This window comes from Strongylocentrotus purpuratus, unplaced genomic scaffold, assembly GCF_000002235.5.
Source record: "Strongylocentrotus purpuratus isolate Spur 01 unplaced genomic scaffold, Spur_5.0 spur5_contig_858, whole genome shotgun sequence".
In the NCBI taxonomy this organism is placed as follows: Eukaryota; Metazoa; Echinodermata; class Echinoidea; order Camarodonta; family Strongylocentrotidae; genus Strongylocentrotus; species Strongylocentrotus purpuratus.
Window position 1 is genome coordinate 586,606 of NW_022145566.1, and position 21,745 is coordinate 608,350.

Below are 21,745 nucleotides of genomic sequence, written 5' to 3' on the forward strand. Positions count from 1 at the left end.
CGGCTGGAATGCTCTAAGTTGGTCAAATTCCAAGAAATGTATCACACCCTGAAGTACTTATGACTTGCAGGCTCCATTCTGATGTGAATAAATAACAAAATAATCACTTTGACCTTGTTTATGATTTCAAATTGTGATTTATTATTTCTTCCACTCATCGATACAAAATATACTCTGCTTTTGTAATAATAAATACCTATTGACCAATATGTGACATAATAATGTATAATCTTAGATTTGTTCCCGACACTTCATAACAACTGCAACTATTATAAACCCACACATCAATCATAGATCTTAAACATAAACCTTAAACATAAATTTCAAAGCATAAATATGACATTTTAATCACACTTAGGCGTGAGAGAGAGAGCAAGCAAGTTCATGTAAAATAGTGATAGAATTATTTCTTTGGAATACAATACGAATTTAGAGTCAATTCTCTACATTTAATTGTGTGTGTGTGTGAGAGAGAGAGAGAGAGAGGGAGGGAGGGAGAATGCAAGCGAGTTCATATAAATTAGTATTATTTTTCTGGAATGCATTTTGGTTTAGAGTTCATTTTCTACACATATGCTGCTATTTCATGCCTGTATTTTATGTGAATGTTCTTACTGTTTCAAAAAAAAAATCATCAAGCGTCGAATCTTAATTAGTGTGTAGGAAGTTTAAGAGTAAAACTTTCATGTTTTCATTGAGTAAAAGTAACCATAAATATAAATTTACTGGTACATGTACAGGATTATCAGCTCCATTTTCAAGCCAAAAAAACGTTTGCAATAATGCAGTCATGAATCGATTTAAAAAATGAGAACACATTAAACATATGCTAATAATATAATGGAATAAGGATATACAAATAGTTACAAATGTGGTAGTACTGAAGGCAACCTCAATATATTTCAAATCTTAAGTGACAACATATTTGTATGATTCAGCCCACTTAAAAGAGATATATATATTGCTTTTTAAGATTAAGAAATAATAAGATCTGCTTTTAAAGATGTAAGATATCAACAATTTGCTTTAAAAAAAGTCATACTATACACACAAATGAAAACATGACTAGGTTTTATAACTCTAGCGACTGAATTTTCGATTTTTGGTAAAATTAGTACATTGGTAATACCCTGGAACCATGTTTCCTGAAAATAGCTTCACACACACTATCAATTTACAAATACATTGAAAACATACCACTAAACAATCAGGGGGTGTTTCACAAAGATTATAAGTCAGACTTAACTCTTAGTTGGACTTAAAAATTATGGAGAGCTATTTGTAGCCTTAAAATAAAATATATTAAAAAGCGAAAATTCAAGTATTTTAGACTTTTTATGAATTCCACATGAAGAACATGAAATCTCCTTCATATTAGAAAATATGAATGAGTTGAATCAACATTTTATGCCTTTTAAAATAACTTTTACAAAATATTTTCATAGATGCTAACGGCTTTCCATAATTTTTAAGTCCAACTTAGAGATATGTCCAACTAAGGATCATTGTGAAACACCCCCCAGAATTGTATCCATTCATTTTCACACACAGATAATCAAGCTTAGCTCCTTCATTCAAAATGGAAGAATATTGTGCAAGGGTCACGAAAGACACAACAGTTTTTTCTTATCCCATTCTCTCATCAAGAGTTGAAATGAAAAACTACCGGTAACTGACATTTACATTGCTCAAGTCAAAATCGAAAATAATGTTTGGCAATCAAATCTACAGCATTTTGAACACTTCTTATCTTACATAGAAAAATCGTATTTGGATTAAATGAAAGGTCTGTGCAAAGTTAAAATTGATCAATTTCATGAAGGTGTTTGCAATTGTGTTTTTAATGTAATGAAAATCAAGGTTAAGATTAATCTTGTCTACTAAAAAGCAAAATCAATTAATCAGATTTCCCTTCCTTCCTTAAAAATTGCCCCTCATTACACTTTGATCTTATCTTATATTATTGTTTCACAACCCATCATCAAAAATACATGTATACATCTCTTTCTATATAAAAAAAAGGATAATATATTCAATCGAAGAATGCAAATGTACAGTACAAAACTACAACCAGATCAATCAGTAAAGCTAAAACTCAAACAAAATATTCTTTAAGTATCAATCAACATTTCACATTTCTGACAGCTGTATAATCAGCTTGGTAGCATACAAATGGCAAGACATATACTCTCATAATTCTCATTGGCAACAATGTTTGTCATTAAGTAGGAGTACAAGTTTGATATGAAATTTAAAAAACATCCGAAAAGAAAACCTCAGTGTTATAGTAGAAAATGAAATGACATATATGGTTTCCTTTGATGGCACATTCTGTTTACCTTCACTTTTTACATGAAAACCTATCATTTCATTTTTCTCTAGTTTAGTTACAATTTGAGTATCGGTATTACAGACAAGTGTCCATATTTTGTCATCAGATTTAGTATTTCTATAAGACTGTACACATTTCTACAAATGTACCTTACTACATATAACCCCTGGCTTGTTCATGTTATGTAATTCCTCTTTCATTTCTTATAATTCAACTTTATTAATGTATCCCCACACCCAAAAGGAAATGATGAACAAAAAGCATTTACGTTCTCTTCTTTAAACTGGAAGTTTCTCTTTTACTGTATGCCTCATACACAAATATGTTAAATACATACAGAGCAAACTTGAATGAAATGAATATAATCAAGGTGAGGTACCAAATAAAAATTCTAGCTTTTCATTATGGCACATTCTCAAATACTTCTGGCACATTTATTCAAGGTAAAGTACATATTTCATGAGAGATCAAGTAAAGGAAACAACATTCAAGAATTGAATGTCATGAATGGAACAAAGTATACTCGTTTTAAAACAATATGAAAATAAATAAAACTTTACAACTCACATCTAGATCCTAATCAAATGATTGGTCAAACGAAGTATTAAAAATGTGTCATTCATTTACTGAGACTAACAATTTTTAATTATGCAATGAGCAGCAGTGCATGTAGAGGTTAATGGGCTTATAATATTATTGTTTATGGGTTAAAGTAAGCATAATAAAATTGGGCTTTATTTTTGAACGATAATTACCCCAAAAAATTGGAAATTTATTTATTTTACATCAAATAATAAGGATCTAGGAGTTTTGTTGTAAAGAACAAATGATGCATGTTTCATTCGTTCATTACAGGATCTATCAGCTCTAATATTAGCTCTTGTTGAGGCTGTATGTGCACCTATCTATCAAAGCCTAATGGCTTTGTGTGATGGATGCATAAAGCCTCAACTCGAGTGCGGATAGATTTTTAAATGAACTCATTCGCATGCATCATTTTGTACAATATCTGTAATTAAAAAATATTATATTAGTTTTCATAATCCAGGCAAGGAAATAAAGATGTATTATAGAAATAAGTCAGGTGCGTGTGAAAACAGGCTAAAACATAGGCAGGAATGTACAAGTACCAGTAAACACAGTTTCAAGGTTGAAAATGTCATTGATATACTTAAATATGCTTTGGTGCATAAAGGCTTCTGAAAGAGCGGAGTTGGTGCACAAAACCTGACTGCGTAGCATAAATGTAACTGATCTCACCATTAATAATAGCAATGTGCGACCCCAAACCTGAAAATATGTGTAGCAGTAGCTTGCATGATTAAGTTCGCTCACACTCCATAAATCACTAGGCAGAAAGACGGGAAGATACACGTTCTTAAAACAAGTGGGGGAGGGAGTCTTTAAAAATTAAGTGATCCTACTTGTTGCTCTGCTAGTAGGTGCCTTCCAGCTAGGTAGCATGAGCAGTGCAGATAGGCCATCCAACATGGGTCTGAAATTAAATTAGAGTTTAAAAAAAGAACAGTAACGGGTGACAATTACCATCATCGCTCTACATAATTATTCCAAGCAAGCAATCACTGGATTAGTGCATGATCTGTAAAGTCTACTTTTAAATACCATTCATGTTGATTCCATTCAGTTAAAGAAATCGTTACCATGGATATCTAATGAAGCTTTTTACATACATGTAGCAGAGAATTCATTCCTTATGGTACAGACAGAGAAAGATGAATAAGAAGAGCATTATATATGTTATATTTTTCCATTTCTGTTTTGCCTTTGTTATGTCTGCTATTGAAATATCTCCACTGAGTCCACTCTAATTAGTAATTGCTTTCTTTTTTTCTTGCACAAAAACAGAAGAACTGTTCCCTTCCCAAGCTACTCTCATTTTTTACACAACGTAACTTTGTGTATATGATTTTTTTTTTCATTGTTTATCACGTCTGCCATATTCATGTTAACTACCTACCCCACTCTGATATATGACAAACTATTTGAGATACCTACCTATATGGCACAGCTCTGTGTTGAATCACTTTGGTTTGTTTGAGTGCTGTATCTAGCTGCTCCTAAAGGTACACAAACAAGAATGATTAACTAACATAAATCACAACTTCAATCCAATTTGTTTATTTCCATTCCAGCAAATACATGAAATAGATAAAGGGGTGTGTATATCAGTGTTAAAAAATATATGGTATGATAGAGAACAAATTAGTATTAGGATGGACATAAAAAAAAGCAAGTGGGGATTGTGTTCTGACGGCCAAACAAGCAAAGCATACATGAAGTGTATTAAAATACATGTTTGACATCATTTTGATTTCATAAATATAAATCAGTGTAAAATATAATTTCTGATAAATATGAACAAATGACAACACCCCCCCCCCCCCCAAAAAAAAAAAAAATAAATAAATAAAAAAATAATAATAATAATATACCTACACAAACCATACACAGTATGCAGTATGATTAAAATGTATTAAAATGTATTAAAATGTATTTTAACAGAGATTTCTTCAATTTTCTTTTAAATGTATTTAACAAAATGATTGATTGTATTTCATCAGTAGGTAGATTATTCTAGACAAATGGAGCATGATGTCGAAATGAAAATAATACTTATTTGTTATTAACACAAAAAAAACTCAGTCTTGGCCTATTATGTGTGGCACAGTTTTCAAGTAAATTTGAAAACGTTTCATTTACAGTTTTCTACTAATTTGCATTATACATGTAGTTCAATTTCTACCCAACATGGTTAAAACACGACAAAAAACTTAAATAAGGTACCGAGCAAAGAGAACCACACTTCATACTGCATTATAAAAACAAATACAGTCAATATGAGGTTTTGGAAAATTGAAGCATATCTGCACTTGCTTACATTTAGTATATTTACTAGGCATATTAAATTCAAGAATGTATCTGTAACGATAATATCTTTAAAATAAAAAAATTTAAAGTACAACCTGCAGAAAAATGATTCAACCTTGCATTTTAGGTTATTCACTTTGGCTCAACCTTCCTTTACACACTTTACACACTTCAAAAAAAATACCTGCATAATATATTGTTTATTAGTCAATGTTAGATAACTGGTCTCCTATACCAGTAACTTGTGAAATTGAAATCGAAATAACGTATCAAATTCTTTTCAACCAAAAAACAACAACAAAAAACACCATATAAAAATAAAAGCTACCATCATTTCTTCTAACTAGTCATATCATGTTATCATATTTTCGAGAGTTGCCCCTTAATTCAACCCACAGATCATAACATCAAAGTGAATTCCCTTACATCATACCACTCTTTAGTCTTTATATGAACAAAATACCCATACACTTAAAAAGATAGTTGAGTTTTGTTGCAGAGGGCGCTACACAGATAATGAAAAACTGAGTGTGGAATTTGAAAAAATATACAATTTAAATGACAAAATCATCTTTGTTTGATCAAAATCGGTTGTCCATAATATTGAAGTCCAACTTAGAGTTAAGTTTGACTTAGGATCTTTGTGAAACACCCTCCTGGGCTGGTATTCAATTAAAAACTTATGTCAGAAATATGATTTTTTTTTTTTTTTTTTTTTTTTGTTGTAGTTGATTTTTTTAAAACTTAGTTTTTGGCTTAGATAAAATACTTGGCCGACTGTGGTATTAATTTGAAGCTTTTAAAGGTCTTGATTGGCAGGCATATGGTCATCATACGCAGTTATCGCATTGAATGCAACACGTTAATTACAAATAATTTTGGATTGACCATGTGACGTCACAATGCTTATCAGTAAGGATTTTGCCTTATAGTCGACTTGCTTTAAAAGTAAAATGCTCAGATATGATCTGAATGCAAGTTTAGAGATAGAAATTAGCCAAGCAAAGTTTTAAGTAAAATGCTAACTTAATCGACATACTAAATTGGAAATGGCCCCAGGTTCATAGGGTTGCGATTACATTTCCCATTAGATTTAGGGTAAGGGTGAAGTACAGTGAGCACGTGTTACCGGTCAACATGAATTTGATCTGTACAACGTAGGTCATTATGATAAAAAGATATGCCATGTCACAACCGTATATCATAATTAACTCGGTTTGTAATCCATTGTCTACCAGCCAGGCGTTCTTATATTTGGTCTACATGGAGTGAGAGAATTCAGAAGTCAAGAGGCTAACACCGACTATTTTTACTATACCAATCACGCTCAGTTCAATACTAAGCATTAACACGTTGTTCTCCACCAACTAACAAAAGACACAACATACCAGTACAGAGTCGCTACTTCACTTACTTCACTGACATCCAGTCCCGAGTCCCACAGAGCCTTCTTGATCTGAACAACCGACAGGTTTCCAGTCGTTTCAATGTCCTGGGCTAGACAATGGCTCAAGATCCTGGACTGGTTGTCGCAGATGAACTTATCAACCATGGCTGCTACATGACTTGGAGGCTAGAATGGGATCAAGATCAAGAGATTGATGAGAGTTAATGCATCGACTTCGTGTCTACACCAACTATCATTCACACTCAGCAGCTCTACAATTGGTAGACAGGGTTACATAAAAGAATTGTTCAGATATAGTATGTGGTAAACTGCAGCAAAAAAATTGCAACTGTGCGCAACAAAGGTCCTGAGCTCTGTGGCATAAAATAGGAAATGTGAAGCATACAGTTAAATCTGCATAAGTTTAATATGTTGGGACTGCAAAAATAGTTTGACTTGTGTGCAATTTGCTTTGGGAAGAGTAAATAAGGCATGTTCTGCCCAGTTTGATCCGGAAAAAGAAAACAAATTTGACTTAGGGAAAATTAGACTTGTACAACTTTGAGTTTATACACATAGTTCATTTAATTACACATTTTGTCATGGCCCGTTGCATAAAACTTACCATTGATGATAACTTTGCCATCAATGGCAACTACCATGGTAACTGGCTCAACAGCCAATCAAAATCAAGGTTTCCATGGTAGTTGCTATTGATGGCAAAGTTACCTTCAATGGTAAGTTTTATGCAACGGGCCCAGGGGGGGGGGGGGGGTGTTTCATAAAGCTGTTCGTAAAGTTACGCGTGACTTTACGAACGACTTGTATATGAAAAGCCAAATGGGATGCTCAATCATTATTGATTATTATTTATTAAGTTGAACTGTGCAGATGTTGATAAACATTCTTATTATAACAACCAGTTTTAATGCAAAGTATATTTTTTGCCATAATTTAATTGAGGTTATTGGAAATATCAGCAAAAATTTTGGGCATCCTATCTGGCACTTCATATACAAGTTGTTCGTAAAGTCATGCGTAAATTTACAAACTCTTTATGAAACACCCCCCTAGTCAAATTCACATCAGCAGACTTACTACGTTGCGTTTATGTCCATCTACATCCAGCTTGAGAACATGGATATCCTTAGACTCCATTACATCCCGAATCTTCTGATGAATAATCAAAGGCATCGGGATGTTCTACAGAAAAAACAATAATAGAAAGCAGCTCTCATCTGACTTTTATGACCAAGGGAAAAGAAATAAGTTGAGAATCGCTAAAGGATTCCAATGTGAAACTTGGCATGCATTTGCAAAATACATATTTTTCAGAAAATGTTTTGTGAATTTCTCTATCAAAAGCAACAAATACAATTTTTTTAAAAGATGTCTGTTACAAAATTGAAAAGAATTTTATGGATGATTGACAACATAACATGTCATGACATAACCAAAATTATAACAGTTCAACCAACAAGAAAAATGACACTTTTAAATTAGACAATACAGTTGATAATTGCCGTTTCCACTTAACAAAATTCTCAAAGCACTAAACATATACTTTTCATTTCATAGAATCAATTTTGACGTAAACTTAGTAGTTGTGGTCATGATGGTGATGTTGATGAAGTAGGAAAGGACGATCGAGATACAGGTGGACAGCTAGATGTTGGCTTACCTGCACTGCTACTAATCTCAAGGTGGGATTCAGTTTGAAAGCTTTACACAGTGCAACCATTCCTTCATCTCCAATGGGGTTCGAAGTTAGCTGTAAAGAAGAAATGGTTTAACTTTGAACAAATTCATTTATGACTTCTGATAACAAAAACCTAAGACAGAAACACGTATTAGTCATATTTTTCAGTTTTATCATATCGATTAGGATTTAACAAGGGAAGCTAGACTATAAACATTCCATAATATTGCCAGAATTTTACTTCTTGTTTTTGATAATCCATGAGAACCAGTGAATTGTGTTGACAAGTTTAAAGCTTAACACTCATAAGAATCCTGAAGAATTTCAAGAGCAAAAAAAATGAATTAATGGAGGGTGAATAAAAAAATGTGCTTTTGAAAAAATGTCTTTATGGTAGTTAATCCACTATTTATTTAACAATTTTTCAGACACAAAAAATATAATTCAGCAAATATTTTGGAAGAGAGTTTTATGCAAAATAGAAGTGATGGCAACAAACAACATTGCATATGCCATTCATTATGAAAACAACAACGAAGCTGTATGGTTTATATATGTCATTTAATTTGTGGATATTTGAGTGGAAAATAAATCAAATCAAATCAAATCAACAAAGTTAGCTTACCAGGAGTGCTGCTAAGCGAGTGTTCTTTTTTATTCCGATGGATAGCTTCTGAGCTCCTATACTATTGATATGATTATAACTGAAAGAGAAAAAGATATTGGACTAATAATGGGCTGAAACTAAATGGATAAAATGCCAGGGAGAAAATTAATTGGCCAAGTGGGAGAAGTGTTTCCATTGTCTTCTCACACTGTCAAGGAGGCTGTTCACACCACAATGACATAGCGCGGTCTATCGTAGCACCCCCTTTTTTGTGGGCCACCCCCAAGAGGTGCTCCAGTGGCACGCCGTTTTGGATCGCGGTGGCTCGCTGTTGGGCGGCCAGAAACGACGTAGTACCTTCCAAACCGCAGAGATAGCACGGTCTAGCGCGCACTATCTCTGCTGGTGTGAACAGCCTCTATTTCTGCCTTTGTTCCATGTCTTATATCTCTCTTTTTTTTTAGCAGATGTTTCTGCATTTATTGATAAATTAAATATTAAACATTCAAATGACAATAATAGTATATAATATAATTGATTTACATAAAGAGTGACAACTTAAATACACACAAATAAAAATGCATAATTGAAAGTATCGAGGTAATCAAAAATAATCAAGAAAAATGCAGAGGCAAACTATCATAAGCAAGAATCCTTACCTCCTAAGTTTCCAAATTTTTTTCTTTCCCATTTGATTGGGAAGGCACATATCTCCCTTGCCTTCTTAAAGTAGCTTATCTACTGCCTGACATGTGTAAGCAAATCAAATGTCACTGAAAATCTCTACAATGTCTCAAAATACTAATTTTATTTTAAATATTCACACACTTCTTAGCCTTGCTTCTCTCCATATTTTAGTTTCTTCAGTGTCCGTGATCTCTTTAAAGCTACTATCCCCCAAAAAGTAGTTGAACAAATGCACATCTAATAAAAGAGTTGTGTTATTGAGCATATACCTTAGATTTAGGATTCGAAGACCTGTGTTCAGCTTGAGTGCTCTCATGAGCGCAATGCATCCTGGGACTGACATGCCATTGTTTGAAAGGTCGAGAACCTCAAGAATAGTGTTGACCTGCAAAAAGCATTAAAGCAGGTGGATGAATACAGAAAGTAGATGTAATAGAAGAAAAAAAAAATCTATTTTGATTGGTATTTAAGACAAAAAGTATAAAATTGCACTTTTCTGCCTGTATCATATATACATATACATGGGTACATCGAAAGTTAGGCTGCTCTTCGTTCTGAGACATTTATGGTCCTGATAGTGGGGTTGTCATAAAGCAATAATTCAAAATAAACATATTTACCTTGAGTGCATTAGCCAGTGCTGCAATGCCCTTGTTCCTTACAGCATTCCATCTCAGATCTAGGTAATTTAATCCATCATTCACTGCCTGCCAAGAAAATGAAATATGAATATAGGCCAATGACAACAGCCCAAACACCAGTTTGAAAATCATCAATTTGGGGGACTACAATTTACCACTCGACGGTGAAACTTTGATTTTGATTTGTCAACGTGTTTACCAGCGAAACACAGGAATGTGAGAAAAATCAATGATTTTTGGTTGCAGTGTAAATGCCGCTTATCTAAAACCAAATATGCTTCATCTTACATAATGCAGTAAATATCTTTTTGACGAAGACTATCAATTACACAGAAAATTATGGTAAAAACAAATATGATTCAGTGGGGTAGATCAACAATGAAAATAATGAATGAAAACAAAACAATGCACCTATTGGGTTAATGTTAAAAAGCAGGAAGTAACAATCAAATTACCTCCCACAAATTCATTATTTGGGTATATGCAATGTTATTTTTAATCATGCACTATGGGTTAACTGACATCGCTTAATGATAAATTTACAGGCTGTAACCCCCATATATATATACTAAAAGATATCAAATTAATGTGAGCATCAGTAGATCTAACTTACCAGTCCTGATCCCAGATGTACCCCAGCCATCTCTCCTAGTTCATTATAACTCAAGTCAAGCTCTGTAAGTGTGGCGTTGTTCCTCAGTGCCTCTGCTAAGGGGATGGCATCCTTATCAGTCAGGTGATTTGCTGATAGGATCGATGAAGCAGTAAGATAGAAAAAGAAAATTCTTGTAAACAATAACCTGATCCAGACTCAGGAATGGTGGAACAAGGTAAATATCATATGTATCAGACCTGAAAAATGATTCTAAACATACTATACAATACTCAAAACTATTTTAGCAATACCTCATGTATAAAATAAATTTTGAAAGTTTATTAGATTTAAAACTACAAATCAATGAGTATCGGCCTAATCCAAGATGGTTAAATTTTTATTTAGGCCAAGACCATGGTGTACATAGTGTTCTAACTACTGAGATGTCAATGAATACCGGTAGCTGTAAATAAAACCTTGCTCTAATCATCAGAAAATAACGGAAAGCATGCATGGAAGAGTAATATGAAAACCATACAGTAATAAAAATAATAATCATAATTTTTTATATAGCGTTTTTTCCATAAGCATGCATGTTCAAAAGCACTTTACAATTATGTTATGAACAGAAGATGAGAGTTTTTAGAACTTTTTTTGAAGGTATTGAGAGATTGCTGGTTGCCAAGAAATTTGGATAGGTTATAAATTCCATAATTTGGGAGCAGCAGTTGTGAATGCTGTCACCAAGTGTGGGCAGGATCTTTGGAGATGGATGCCTAGAGAGGAGCTAAAGGAATACCAAATAAAGTGTGTATGGTCCACCGTGAAGCCGGAGTAGACATGCTTTTATGTGTAAACACCAAATGATTGAAGGCTGAATGATAAGAGCTCACCTCGCAAACAAAGGGTCTTCAATGTGTAGTTGGATTCCAGCATGTTAGAGAAGGCGGTAATCCCTCTCCCTCGTATCAGGTTATGGGAAATGTCCTAGAAATCAAACATAATAAACACCCTCATTTACATAACCCATGGTTTAAAATAAGCGCAAAATAAGCGTGACACAAATCAGAGGCCCAATATTAGACACACGCATACCTGCCAACATTTGAAACTAAGAATTCGAAATTTTTAGCACGGTATACACTGTATGCCTTCGAAAATAAGAAATCGCACTTGCAGCGGCAGTGTAACTGGCAATACGTGGTAAATCTGTATCAAAAGGCGAATACAAATACGCTGCTCGATCATGCACAGCACATGATAAAACAAGCCTAAGCACACTAAAAAAAAAAATTGTTAATTTAAAAAAAAAAAATTCTTAATGTAAATGAGGGTTAGACCATGGGTTAAATCTAAACCTCCTTTGTGAATTTGGGCCAATAACCACTGCTTTATCAAAAGCTGGTAATGAGATGAAGTACATGACCTATTGCTAGAATCCTCATTCATATAGATGATCCAACAAAACTTCTCTGGGGTGCACTTGGCAAGGTATGCAATCCAGGTTTACTGTTTAGATTACATTACCCTAAAAGTGTTACATATTATTTTCAAGAGACCAAATTTGGCTTGAGTTTGTTCTTTCTATCCTATCTAGCACATCTCCACTTTGTCATCAATATCTTTCTACAGGTAACATATGAAATGAATTTAGAAATTGTCTAATAGTTTAATTGAACTTTTGGAATAATGTTTATCAAGGATTATAGTAAAATTATGGAAACAAGGACAAAATGAAATTGTATACTGTAAATATTGTTTTGAATGGTATTTGTTTGCACTGTATGCATCGATCACGTCTTTCATAATGTATAAAAACAAAGTGATATCCAGTGAATTAGCTATATACTCACAACTTTGGTGATATTGACATTATTTTCCAGCATAGTGGCAATAGCAATTCCACTGTCATCCAGTAAATGGTTATCACACAGATCTAGAGTCTCTATCATGGAATTATTCTGTGAAAGAAACCAACATTTACAAAATAAGAAAGAAGTTCATAGAAATATTCATGAACAGAAACATTGGATATAACCTTAATGATATCATTCATAATTTGGACCCCTTTGATATTTTTTATCTTGAAATTTATTACAAATGATGACAACCTCTTACTTTATTTGCACACACATCATATCAACACATAAAAACTATATATATTCACATTTTAAGCCTAAATAAACTACATTATTGGATCACTGCTGGATTGTATAGTGAGCAGTAGACTACAAGTTTACACCAAAATATCCTTAACATCATATTTCAATGTTTATAATCCATTCCATCATACCTTCATAGCTTTGGTGAGGGGGACAATGTTCTGTGCATCGAGGTATCTATGCCTCAGCTGGAAGGCTGGGTCTGTCAAATGTCTCAGAACATACGATGCCGGGTCAACACCTGTATTAAAGTCATCAAGTAAGTAAATATGGTCATCTTAGATCGTCGATCTGAGGTGAGAAAGGCGAGATATATATTGACCAGTTTTGTCACAAGAATAATTGCTCAGTCCAATCATGGTCCAATTAATATGTTCAGTATGCAATACATGTTTTCATAGAAACATGCTTATTCCTATACTTTTGTATTTTTTAATCTTTCTTTCATCAGGTGAGCACTACATTCATCTTTGTGATTTTGCTGTTACATCAATGAAATAGTGAGGAAAAAAATTAAAAATCTATTAAATAATCATCAAGATCTATATAATATATTTGATGTTTTCTATATACAAATTCACAAAGTTGCAGATGATTCAAAACCTGTAAACTTGATGAGATAATAAATCGTGCAGTGCTATATTTCTTATACTTGTATAAAACAATATAATTGCTAATTACCTTCTTCTTTGCACTTCTGCATGTACACTTGCCTGCCTGATGCATCACGTATAACTCGAGGTTCTGGTATATGTAAACATAACATACAATATACAAGGATGTTAAACTTTGGAATTAAACACACGAATGGTAACAACAATGAATAGAATGATGATATGATTGCTTGTAATTTAATCTCTGCATTTACATTTTTTTTTTAAATACAAAGTTCACTTCACATAGAATCTAAATCATCCTTCTATCTTTGAGTACATAGATGCCCTCTTCTCTTTCAATTCATTAAAACCTTACCACAAAAACACATTTGTGAAGTTATCCCAAATATTGAATAATGAAGTTGACTTACTCGGAGGGAAATATTCTTCCAGATCGGTATCATAGTCATCCTCATTGTCATCAACACTCATCATCTCTTTAGTAGGATCCTTTAAAACACGCTCCTCTATCTCGGCTGCTGTTTCTTCATCTTCAGTTGTTGCTGTGGTTACATCCTCTGGCATAAGATAAGTGAAATAAAAAATCATTACCACTAATGATCTGATAGAATATGATATCAAGTGTTAATTAACATAAATGTGTATGACATAAACTAGTTCTATGGATTATTTTGTAGAATAATCTTTAGATTCTTTACCAAGAGGAGGGTAAGACAGGGTAATGTCATATATGCATCATAAAGAGTATGTAATTTGTTTTACTTTTACAACTGTGGCAGACTACAGGATAGAAAGCTCCATTGACACAGAAGTTTTGAATAGTGGGTCATGAAATGGATGATCAAGCCAAATACAATACCGGTAGCCCTTTTGTACGGCTATAAAAGTTTGAAATATAGATATGGACTATAAGAATGTAAATGAATTAGATGAATTTCGCAAAAAGACATCACTTGAATGAGATGATTCAATGGTCTATGAAATATTAAATCAGCAAACGTACAGGCCTACATAACCCATGTATCAATTGGTATTATCATAATGCAATTGATGCAAGGATAGAAAATTACATCAATGTATATATTACCACCTTTTGCTAAATGCAGATCATAGAAACAAATAGGTATATCTATTATCATTTTGAACCTTAACACGTTGACTTCTGAATTCTCTCATTCTCTACAGTCTTAATACAGGAACCACCTGGTTCCAGCAGGCAATGGGTTAATGCAATTTTTGTCATTCTGACCTGGAGTCGTCAAATCCTCATCCCTGGTATCTGGGGTAGCAGGTAAACTCCTTTCGTCATCTTGCAGTTCAGTGATAGACCATGGGGTGCTCTGCCTCCTCTCATCTAGAATGGAATCACCCAAGCTGGATCTCCTGTTGTGTGGTAATATGTGATGGCCAGGAGCGCTCGATGCTCTCAGAGGGGAGCGGCTCTTTGAACTGGATGACGACCTCTTCGGACTGGGTGACCTCTTTCCACGTCTGCTTGGACTTTTGCTTGAGGACCTTTAAAGATGAAAATTATATGTTTATGATTTAACTGTAGTTTTGACATTTTCCAAGTATAAACTTTTAATTAAAACATAAATTTGATATAACAAAGATATATGTAGATAAATATAAGAATATTTATAAAAAATTTCATTTGATTTGATTTATTGGTTTCTGCATCTTTTTTTTCTTTCTTTTTCATCATACATTTTCATAAATGTAATATGGTTTGATACAATATTTCAAGTGTACATAATTTTATAAAGATAATATATACAAAATTAAACAAATACATTGAATGCATATTTAACATACATTAGATGAGGTGGGCAACTATTCATACAGCTCTGGATAAGACAAATTAATGAATTCTAGAGAAAACATACACTGTTCTGCATGACAAATATATACATAATATTGTATGACAAATAAAATTAAACAAAATAAAACACTTTTTTTGTTTACAAGACTGGAGTTGAACTGAACTGAACTTGGCCCTGTCTTATAAAGAGTTGATATCAATCGCAACGATGTACATAAGAGATATGAGACTGCAAGTTTGCGATTGATTGAAGGACTTACGATTGATTTGGAATGATCGTAACTCTTTATAAGACGGGGCCCTGAACTAATAACTATTTCAAAAGTCTGCTCTGTTTTGACTGAATATGATTCTATCTATCTCTACACGCACCTGCTTGGGGAAGCAGTCTTTGGTCTCCCACTTGACCTACGAAGTGTTGCCTGAGTAACATCGTGTCTGGGAGACTTCCTCCTCACAAAGAGAGCGTCAGCAGCATGATCACCCCTTTCATCTACCAGACTGATACCTCCAATGTTGAGCTGAGATGGAGAGAGAGTATCGCTGCGTGACGCCGGTGCTGTTTCCGTGGTAACGAGATGCTGAAGGAATCCATGAGGGCTACTTCTCTCCGGGGATGCTCCACGTTTCCGACTGGTGGTAGACTTTTTGTGTTTTTTGCTTTTCTGATTGTAGGAAATATAAATTCATACAAGGGTTTTTAAATTAAATGAATTTCCAAATAGCACATTTTGAAACAACCTTTCTTTATACAGTTTGTAAGAAGTGACATGCATTGTCATTTGTTTTTCACTCTATGTTTAACTTATGTATCCACTCTCCAATATATCTTCTTCTTTTTTAAAATAAATGAGTAATGATTTATTGTCGTGTTGGGATCGGAATTAAGATGAGTAGTCTTGAAATGAAGAGACTGAGACTTCTATTTACAGTTCAAAATAAAGATAAATTTATTTGACAGAGCTCAGCAACTCTCAATACAATTACATTGTGTAGAATCGAGATTACAAGTAGTATATGCTCGCCGGTTGATGGTTGAAATCCAAGTCCTCGTGATTGGAAAACTTTACAATCATGAAAGTTTGGGGGAATTAAACAATGTTGGATGGGTGACTTTAACATGCTTTTGATTGGTCTATGGTCAGGGTATGGTACATGTATTATGGGGAGTGGTAATGGAGAGTGTCAGTGATTTGGGTTGGGCCTATGAGTCATAGTTCTTGGAATGTGGTTCCTTGAAGTTAACTCTGGGGTGGTCATTTATGGTCAAATGTGTATAATAAAAAGATAATGGGGCCAGTACGTGTCTAGGAATAATGGGGTACTGTCTAGGCGGGTTAATGGGGTACTGTTTTAGATCATGGAAATGAATGACTGAAGGTAGATGGAGTAAAACAAGTATTACATAACATTATTATATGAACAGCATTCTTCACATTCCTTAATTGGTTTGGGGATAAAAGTATAAAATAGCAGTTTGAATTGCATGTGTAGCGATAACAAGGATATCAACAGAAATTGAGTAATGTTTTTAAATAAATCTAAGTCACATTATGGGCTAAAATATTAGCACACATAAAAATTTTAAAAGAAATGTTGATTTGTCTTCAAGTAAACATACAGTAATTAATGTATATATAAATGATTATATTTGTTTCCCCTTATAGATGATGAATCAGATGAACTTCGGGAGTTTTTTTTGTTTTTTGTTGTTATTAGATTAGGCCGATTTAGATATAAATATCAATACCAACAGTAACTAAGTACTACAAACATATTCATATAATCAACCAAGTATTTTGTCTTAAATTTCTTAATAATTTTTACATGTAGTTGAATGCTGTTCCCAAGTAATATACTGCTATAATTATAGGCAGCAACCATTTAAAAATACATAATTACTATATCAAATAATCTCCTAGTAATAGTATCCACCAACACAGAAACGTATCATATCCCCAGATTTCACTGACGTGTAAAGAGAGGTAAAGTAGTCCCTTTTCTTAACTGTACACTCATTAAACACTTGAGAGAAAAGATGGGCACTTTGAATGGCCAGTCAATATTTGCATAGCGTGTGGACAGTGCAAACACTAAATCTCTGTTGCTTTGTATAGTTTGTATTGACAGTACAGAGGCCCAACTTTAAAAAAAACCTCATCATGTTATACAAAGAGTGACCATATTTTATTATTTCTTTCTTTCTTTCTTTTTCTTTTTGTTGGTGGGGGGTCGGGAACATGACCAATTATATTTTTTGAACATTCAAAGAAGGATTTCCTCCCAAACAAAATATTCAAGAATTGACTACATTTATTGAAAATGTTATCCTGCAGTCAGATCTATTTAAAATATCTTTGCATGTTTCAAAATGTAATTTAATTGCAGTAGATATATCGAGACATCACAGACACACTACAAGAATTGAAGAAAAGGTTGGATATCATTACATATGATGTTATAAGTTCCATTAATTGTGAACGAATTGTATAAATTGAGTAGTCTCGACCTCAAGTCAAAGAACTGCCATATAATGTTTATATGGGCCGACGTACAGACTGACAGTAACATTAATAATGGTGTTACAATGTAGAGCAAATGCATATTATGTGGAAAGTCATTTAATAAGACCATCCATAAGTCATCATAACCAATACATCTTTCCTGTAGTTGATATAATTCAGAGAAGTGATTTTTGACCTTTTGTTGGTTGAAAGTATTAAAGACATTTTAAAAGTACCCCCCCCCCCCCCCCCTCCTCAGAAAAAATGCCATCATCAACTGTCAACACTTGTCATGGGCTAGGGCACAAACTTGTTCATTAATTATTTATCTTTTTAAAATAAAAAATCTCTGAATAAACCCAATGTCCGGAGAGTTTGTATATCCAAACAATTTATCTTAAATAGCAATTTTCATAAATTTGTTAAGATTTATATTGGGCAATATCAATTACAAACGATTCATGATAATGATTGGTGAATTGGTGCTATTTCAGTATTTTGATGAATATTTTTTTCATGAAATCCAAAGCAAAGGCAACTAAAACTTAGTGAAAAGCCAAAAGAGAAGAATTAAGTTTACGTTTGTAAGCATGGTAAGTGTCCAGACACCCAACCCTCCAACATACAGGGTTATTCAAAGGTGTCATCATATTGGTACCAAGATTTAAAACTTACCACTTTGTTAATAATATCATATTCATTATTGCTTCGTCGTATACCAGCGGTGCCCACGCCCGTGGTCGTGGAGGCAGAAGCCGTAAGCCACCTAGGCCTCACGACCGCCCCGGTAGAGCGGGTGGACTCTCCGTGGTTATGCCTACAGGCGTGACGTCTGGCTGGTTTTGAATCGGACATTATTGATTGGTTTTGAAATGCGGTAGCACGTCCATCTAACCATAAATCATGGGCCGATTTCCCTTAAACATTGTTGAGCGTTCGAAAGTATTCCAAACTCTCTGAACTGAGGGTAAACTGTTCTAAATTTGACAAACTTCACAGCTCAGCATACATGATCGGCATTCCTGGTGGTGGTCGCCAGCGCAGCTATGACCGTCGCGGTTGCTGGGAACGCTCAATCAGCTGTTTAGGAAAACTTTTCCGAACTTTCTACTTTTGTGAATAGCGCCAACTCTTATCCACGTCGAATCGGCGCAAATAAATGTCCCCGATTAATTGATTAATTGATTTTTATTCGCCAAGCTTCCAACATACAACAAAATGCAAGAATAACATATCAGTTGAACAGGATAATCCACGAAAGCTCGAGAGCTTATTTCCAGTGGGGTACCAGACATAAATGTACAAAATAAATAAATTAAAATAGTAATATTTACAGCCAGAAAAAAAAACTTATTAAAGATCATAATGATGATATGGAAAAAAAACATCATTAAACTGATGATAGAAGTGATCATGCGCGTGTACATGGGGGGGGGGGGGGGTTGGGGGTTAAACCCCCCCCCCCCTTTGTTAATTTTTTGTGTGTAAACCCCCCCTAAATTTCTCTAAACCCCCCCCCCCCTTTTGGATTTTTTTTTTTTTTTGTCAAATGTCAAATTTTCAAATTTCGAGACCCCCCCCCCCAAAAAAAAATGTGTCCTCTTACCCCCCCCCCCCCCCCCGCGCTTATTCAGCGGCTGGCTGAGTCGTTGCGAAATTTTCGGCCCGATTTATAAATGTTAAACCCCCCCCCCCCCCTTGAAAAAATCCTGCGTACGCGCCTGGAAGTGATAATACGTACAAGAAGAAAAAGAAGAAGGAGAAGGAGAAAAAGAGGAGGAGGAAGAGGAGGAAGAAGAGGAAAATAATGATTTATTCTTCTGCAAACTGCATGTCAATTAATTATTCAATTATCTTATCCTAAATGATGCCGATACTAAAAACAGATAAAGAATCTTATTTAATTTCTTTTCCAGTTTGAATCCCTCCAATATTATCATTTAAGGGGCGATGCTCGATTGAGTGTTTGGGAGGGGGGGCACATGACTTGGGTGAAACCAATACTTAGTGAGAAAGACACAGGTCAAACAAATCTCTGACAAGCATACTATAATAATGTTTCACAAAATAATGTAACTTAATTTTTCTCTATAATCTCTGATGAGCAAAGAAGTCCGCGGGAGGCATCGGACAATTAAAAAAATCGTTCGAGACGAGCGACCTGCACCTGAAAAAGTAGACAAAGTTGCAGTCAAGACATATCTACTGTATCGTTCTTTTTTTCTTTCGTCTTTGACTTTTTTTGAGAGACAGAAATATGACTTCTGTCTGGTCTATAATCTAAATACCAATTGCTTAAAATATGAAGAATACGTGTCATGAAATTTTAAGAAAACAGGAGATATTCTCGGTTGAGCCTGATTCTATTAATTTTGCAATGGTACAGGCGTGCCGGGTGATAAAAAATGTTATGAACCTTTCAAATTACAAAATATGAAATATATTGATGTATTTACTTTACCTTCCTGTAGATCGGTTCCATCATATTTTTGTTGACCCATATTAGATGCTTCCCGGTCGAAGGCTCTACAGCAGTATCCAATGAAGAATTCATCGCACAAGATATTTTTAAATACTTGTTCTATGACTGTAAAAATATACCGTTTAAGAATGAAGTTCCATCAAACTTGTACTGAGATAAGATCGAGAGCTAGTAGACGTCTATTTCGCAAGATACAGATGTGTCACTTGTTAATCCTTAGACGTCAATCGTGATTGAAGTGTAACTCAGAATAGAGATGTTGGCTGGCATCGCATGAATTTTTAAAACGATATTCGGAAACTGCCATCAATTCGTGCAGAGAGGAGAGGAGCAGATGGGAGGGGCGAGACAGAGATGGCGGGAAATTCATTGACTGGGAGTAGAGAAGAGGTTTGTACGTACGGTGGATGCAGATGAGATCATAAGAGAGAGAGAGAGAGAGAGAGAGAGAGAGAGAGAGAGAGAGAGAGAGAGAGCCTGAGTGAGAGAGGGAGAGAGAAATGGAGAGAGAAAGAGAAGAGAGATAGAAGAGAGAGAGAGAGAGAGAGAGAGAGAGAGAGAGAGAGAGAGAGAGAGAGAGAGAGAAGGAGGGGACTCAGACGAAAGATATAGAGTGCGTGAAAGAGGCATAGAGGATGCGATAGAGAGGAGATAGAGAGATTATAATAGAGACAATATTTGAAAGGGCAGAGAGAGAAAGAGAGAAAGAGAGAGAGAGAGAGAGATAGGAGAGATAGGAGAGAAGAGAGGGAAGGAGGGGACTCGGAGAGAACACAGATAGAGCGCGTGAAGAGAAAGAGGGGGCAGGAGGATAGAGAGGAGATAGAGATAGAGAGATCGTAACTGAACAATATAATTATGAAGAGCAGATAGAGAGAGATAGAAGGGAAGAGATGTAAGGAGGGGACTCAGATAGAAGAGAGAGAGAGAGAGAGAGAGAGAGAGGGGGAGAGAGAGATAGGAGAGAAGAGAGGGAAGGCGGGGACTCAGATAGAAGAGAGTGTGGAAGAGAAAGAGGGGGCAAGAGAATGCGATAGAGAGGAGAGAGAGAGAGAGATCGTATACAGAGACAAGATAGGAAAGGGCAGTGAGAAAGAGAGAGAGAGAGAGAGAGAAAGGGGAGGGGAGGGAGAGAGAGTGAGAGGATGAAGAAAGAGAAGAAGACCGCCAGTTTCTATGACGATCTGCTTTGTTTATATTTTTGCAGGTGGTGGTAAGTTGGTTGACTAATCTATAACCTTCGCAACTGAACTTGTGAGAAGGTGTACGTAGCTTACAAACACATCGTTATTGGAAGATTATTTATGAGCCGTGTTTTAGA

General features: G+C 34.7%; 1 protein-coding gene across 2 annotated transcripts; it reads right to left on the reverse strand.

Annotated features, from left to right (window-relative positions):
* Window positions 1–1,778: 1,778 nt before the first annotated feature.
* On the reverse strand, window positions 1,779–19,154 carry LOC757331. 2 transcript variants are annotated; one of them, XM_030997185.1, is made up of 17 exons: window positions 18,618–19,154; window positions 15,811–16,103; window positions 14,866–15,122; window positions 14,027–14,173; window positions 13,681–13,743; window positions 13,131–13,240; window positions 12,691–12,798; window positions 11,731–11,824; window positions 10,856–10,986; window positions 10,222–10,308; window positions 9,871–9,986; window positions 8,933–9,011; window positions 8,290–8,379; window positions 7,707–7,811; window positions 6,636–6,794; window positions 4,349–4,410; window positions 1,779–3,827 (listed from the first exon to the last, which is right to left on the reverse strand). In XM_030997185.1, the coding sequence occupies exons 1-17, from the start codon at window positions 18,795–18,797 to the stop codon at window positions 3,743–3,745; spliced, it is 2,166 nt and encodes a 721-aa protein (XP_030853045.1). In that variant the 5' UTR covers window positions 18,798–19,154; the 3' UTR covers window positions 1,779–3,742. The 2 variants fall into 2 exon arrangements, with proteins under 2 accessions (XP_030853045.1, XP_030853039.1); XM_030997179.1 differs by having other exon boundaries at window positions 14,866–15,131.
* Window positions 19,155–21,745: the final 2,591 nt, after the last annotated feature.

Excerpts from the sequence above, each read along its gene's own strand:
- LOC757331 (XM_030997179.1), bottom strand. The coding sequence starts at position 18,797 with ATGTCCGATTCAAAACCAGCCAGACGTCACGCCTGTAGGCATAACCAC. Across the intron at positions 13,744-14,026 it reads GGAAGAATATTTCCCTCCGA|AACCTCGAGTTATACGTGAT; the intron begins GTAAGTCAACTT and ends TACATATACCAG. Across the intron at positions 9,012-9,870 it reads CTTCGAATCCTAAATCTAAG|TTATAATCATATCAATAGTA; the intron begins GTATATGCTCAA and ends TTTCTCTTTCAG.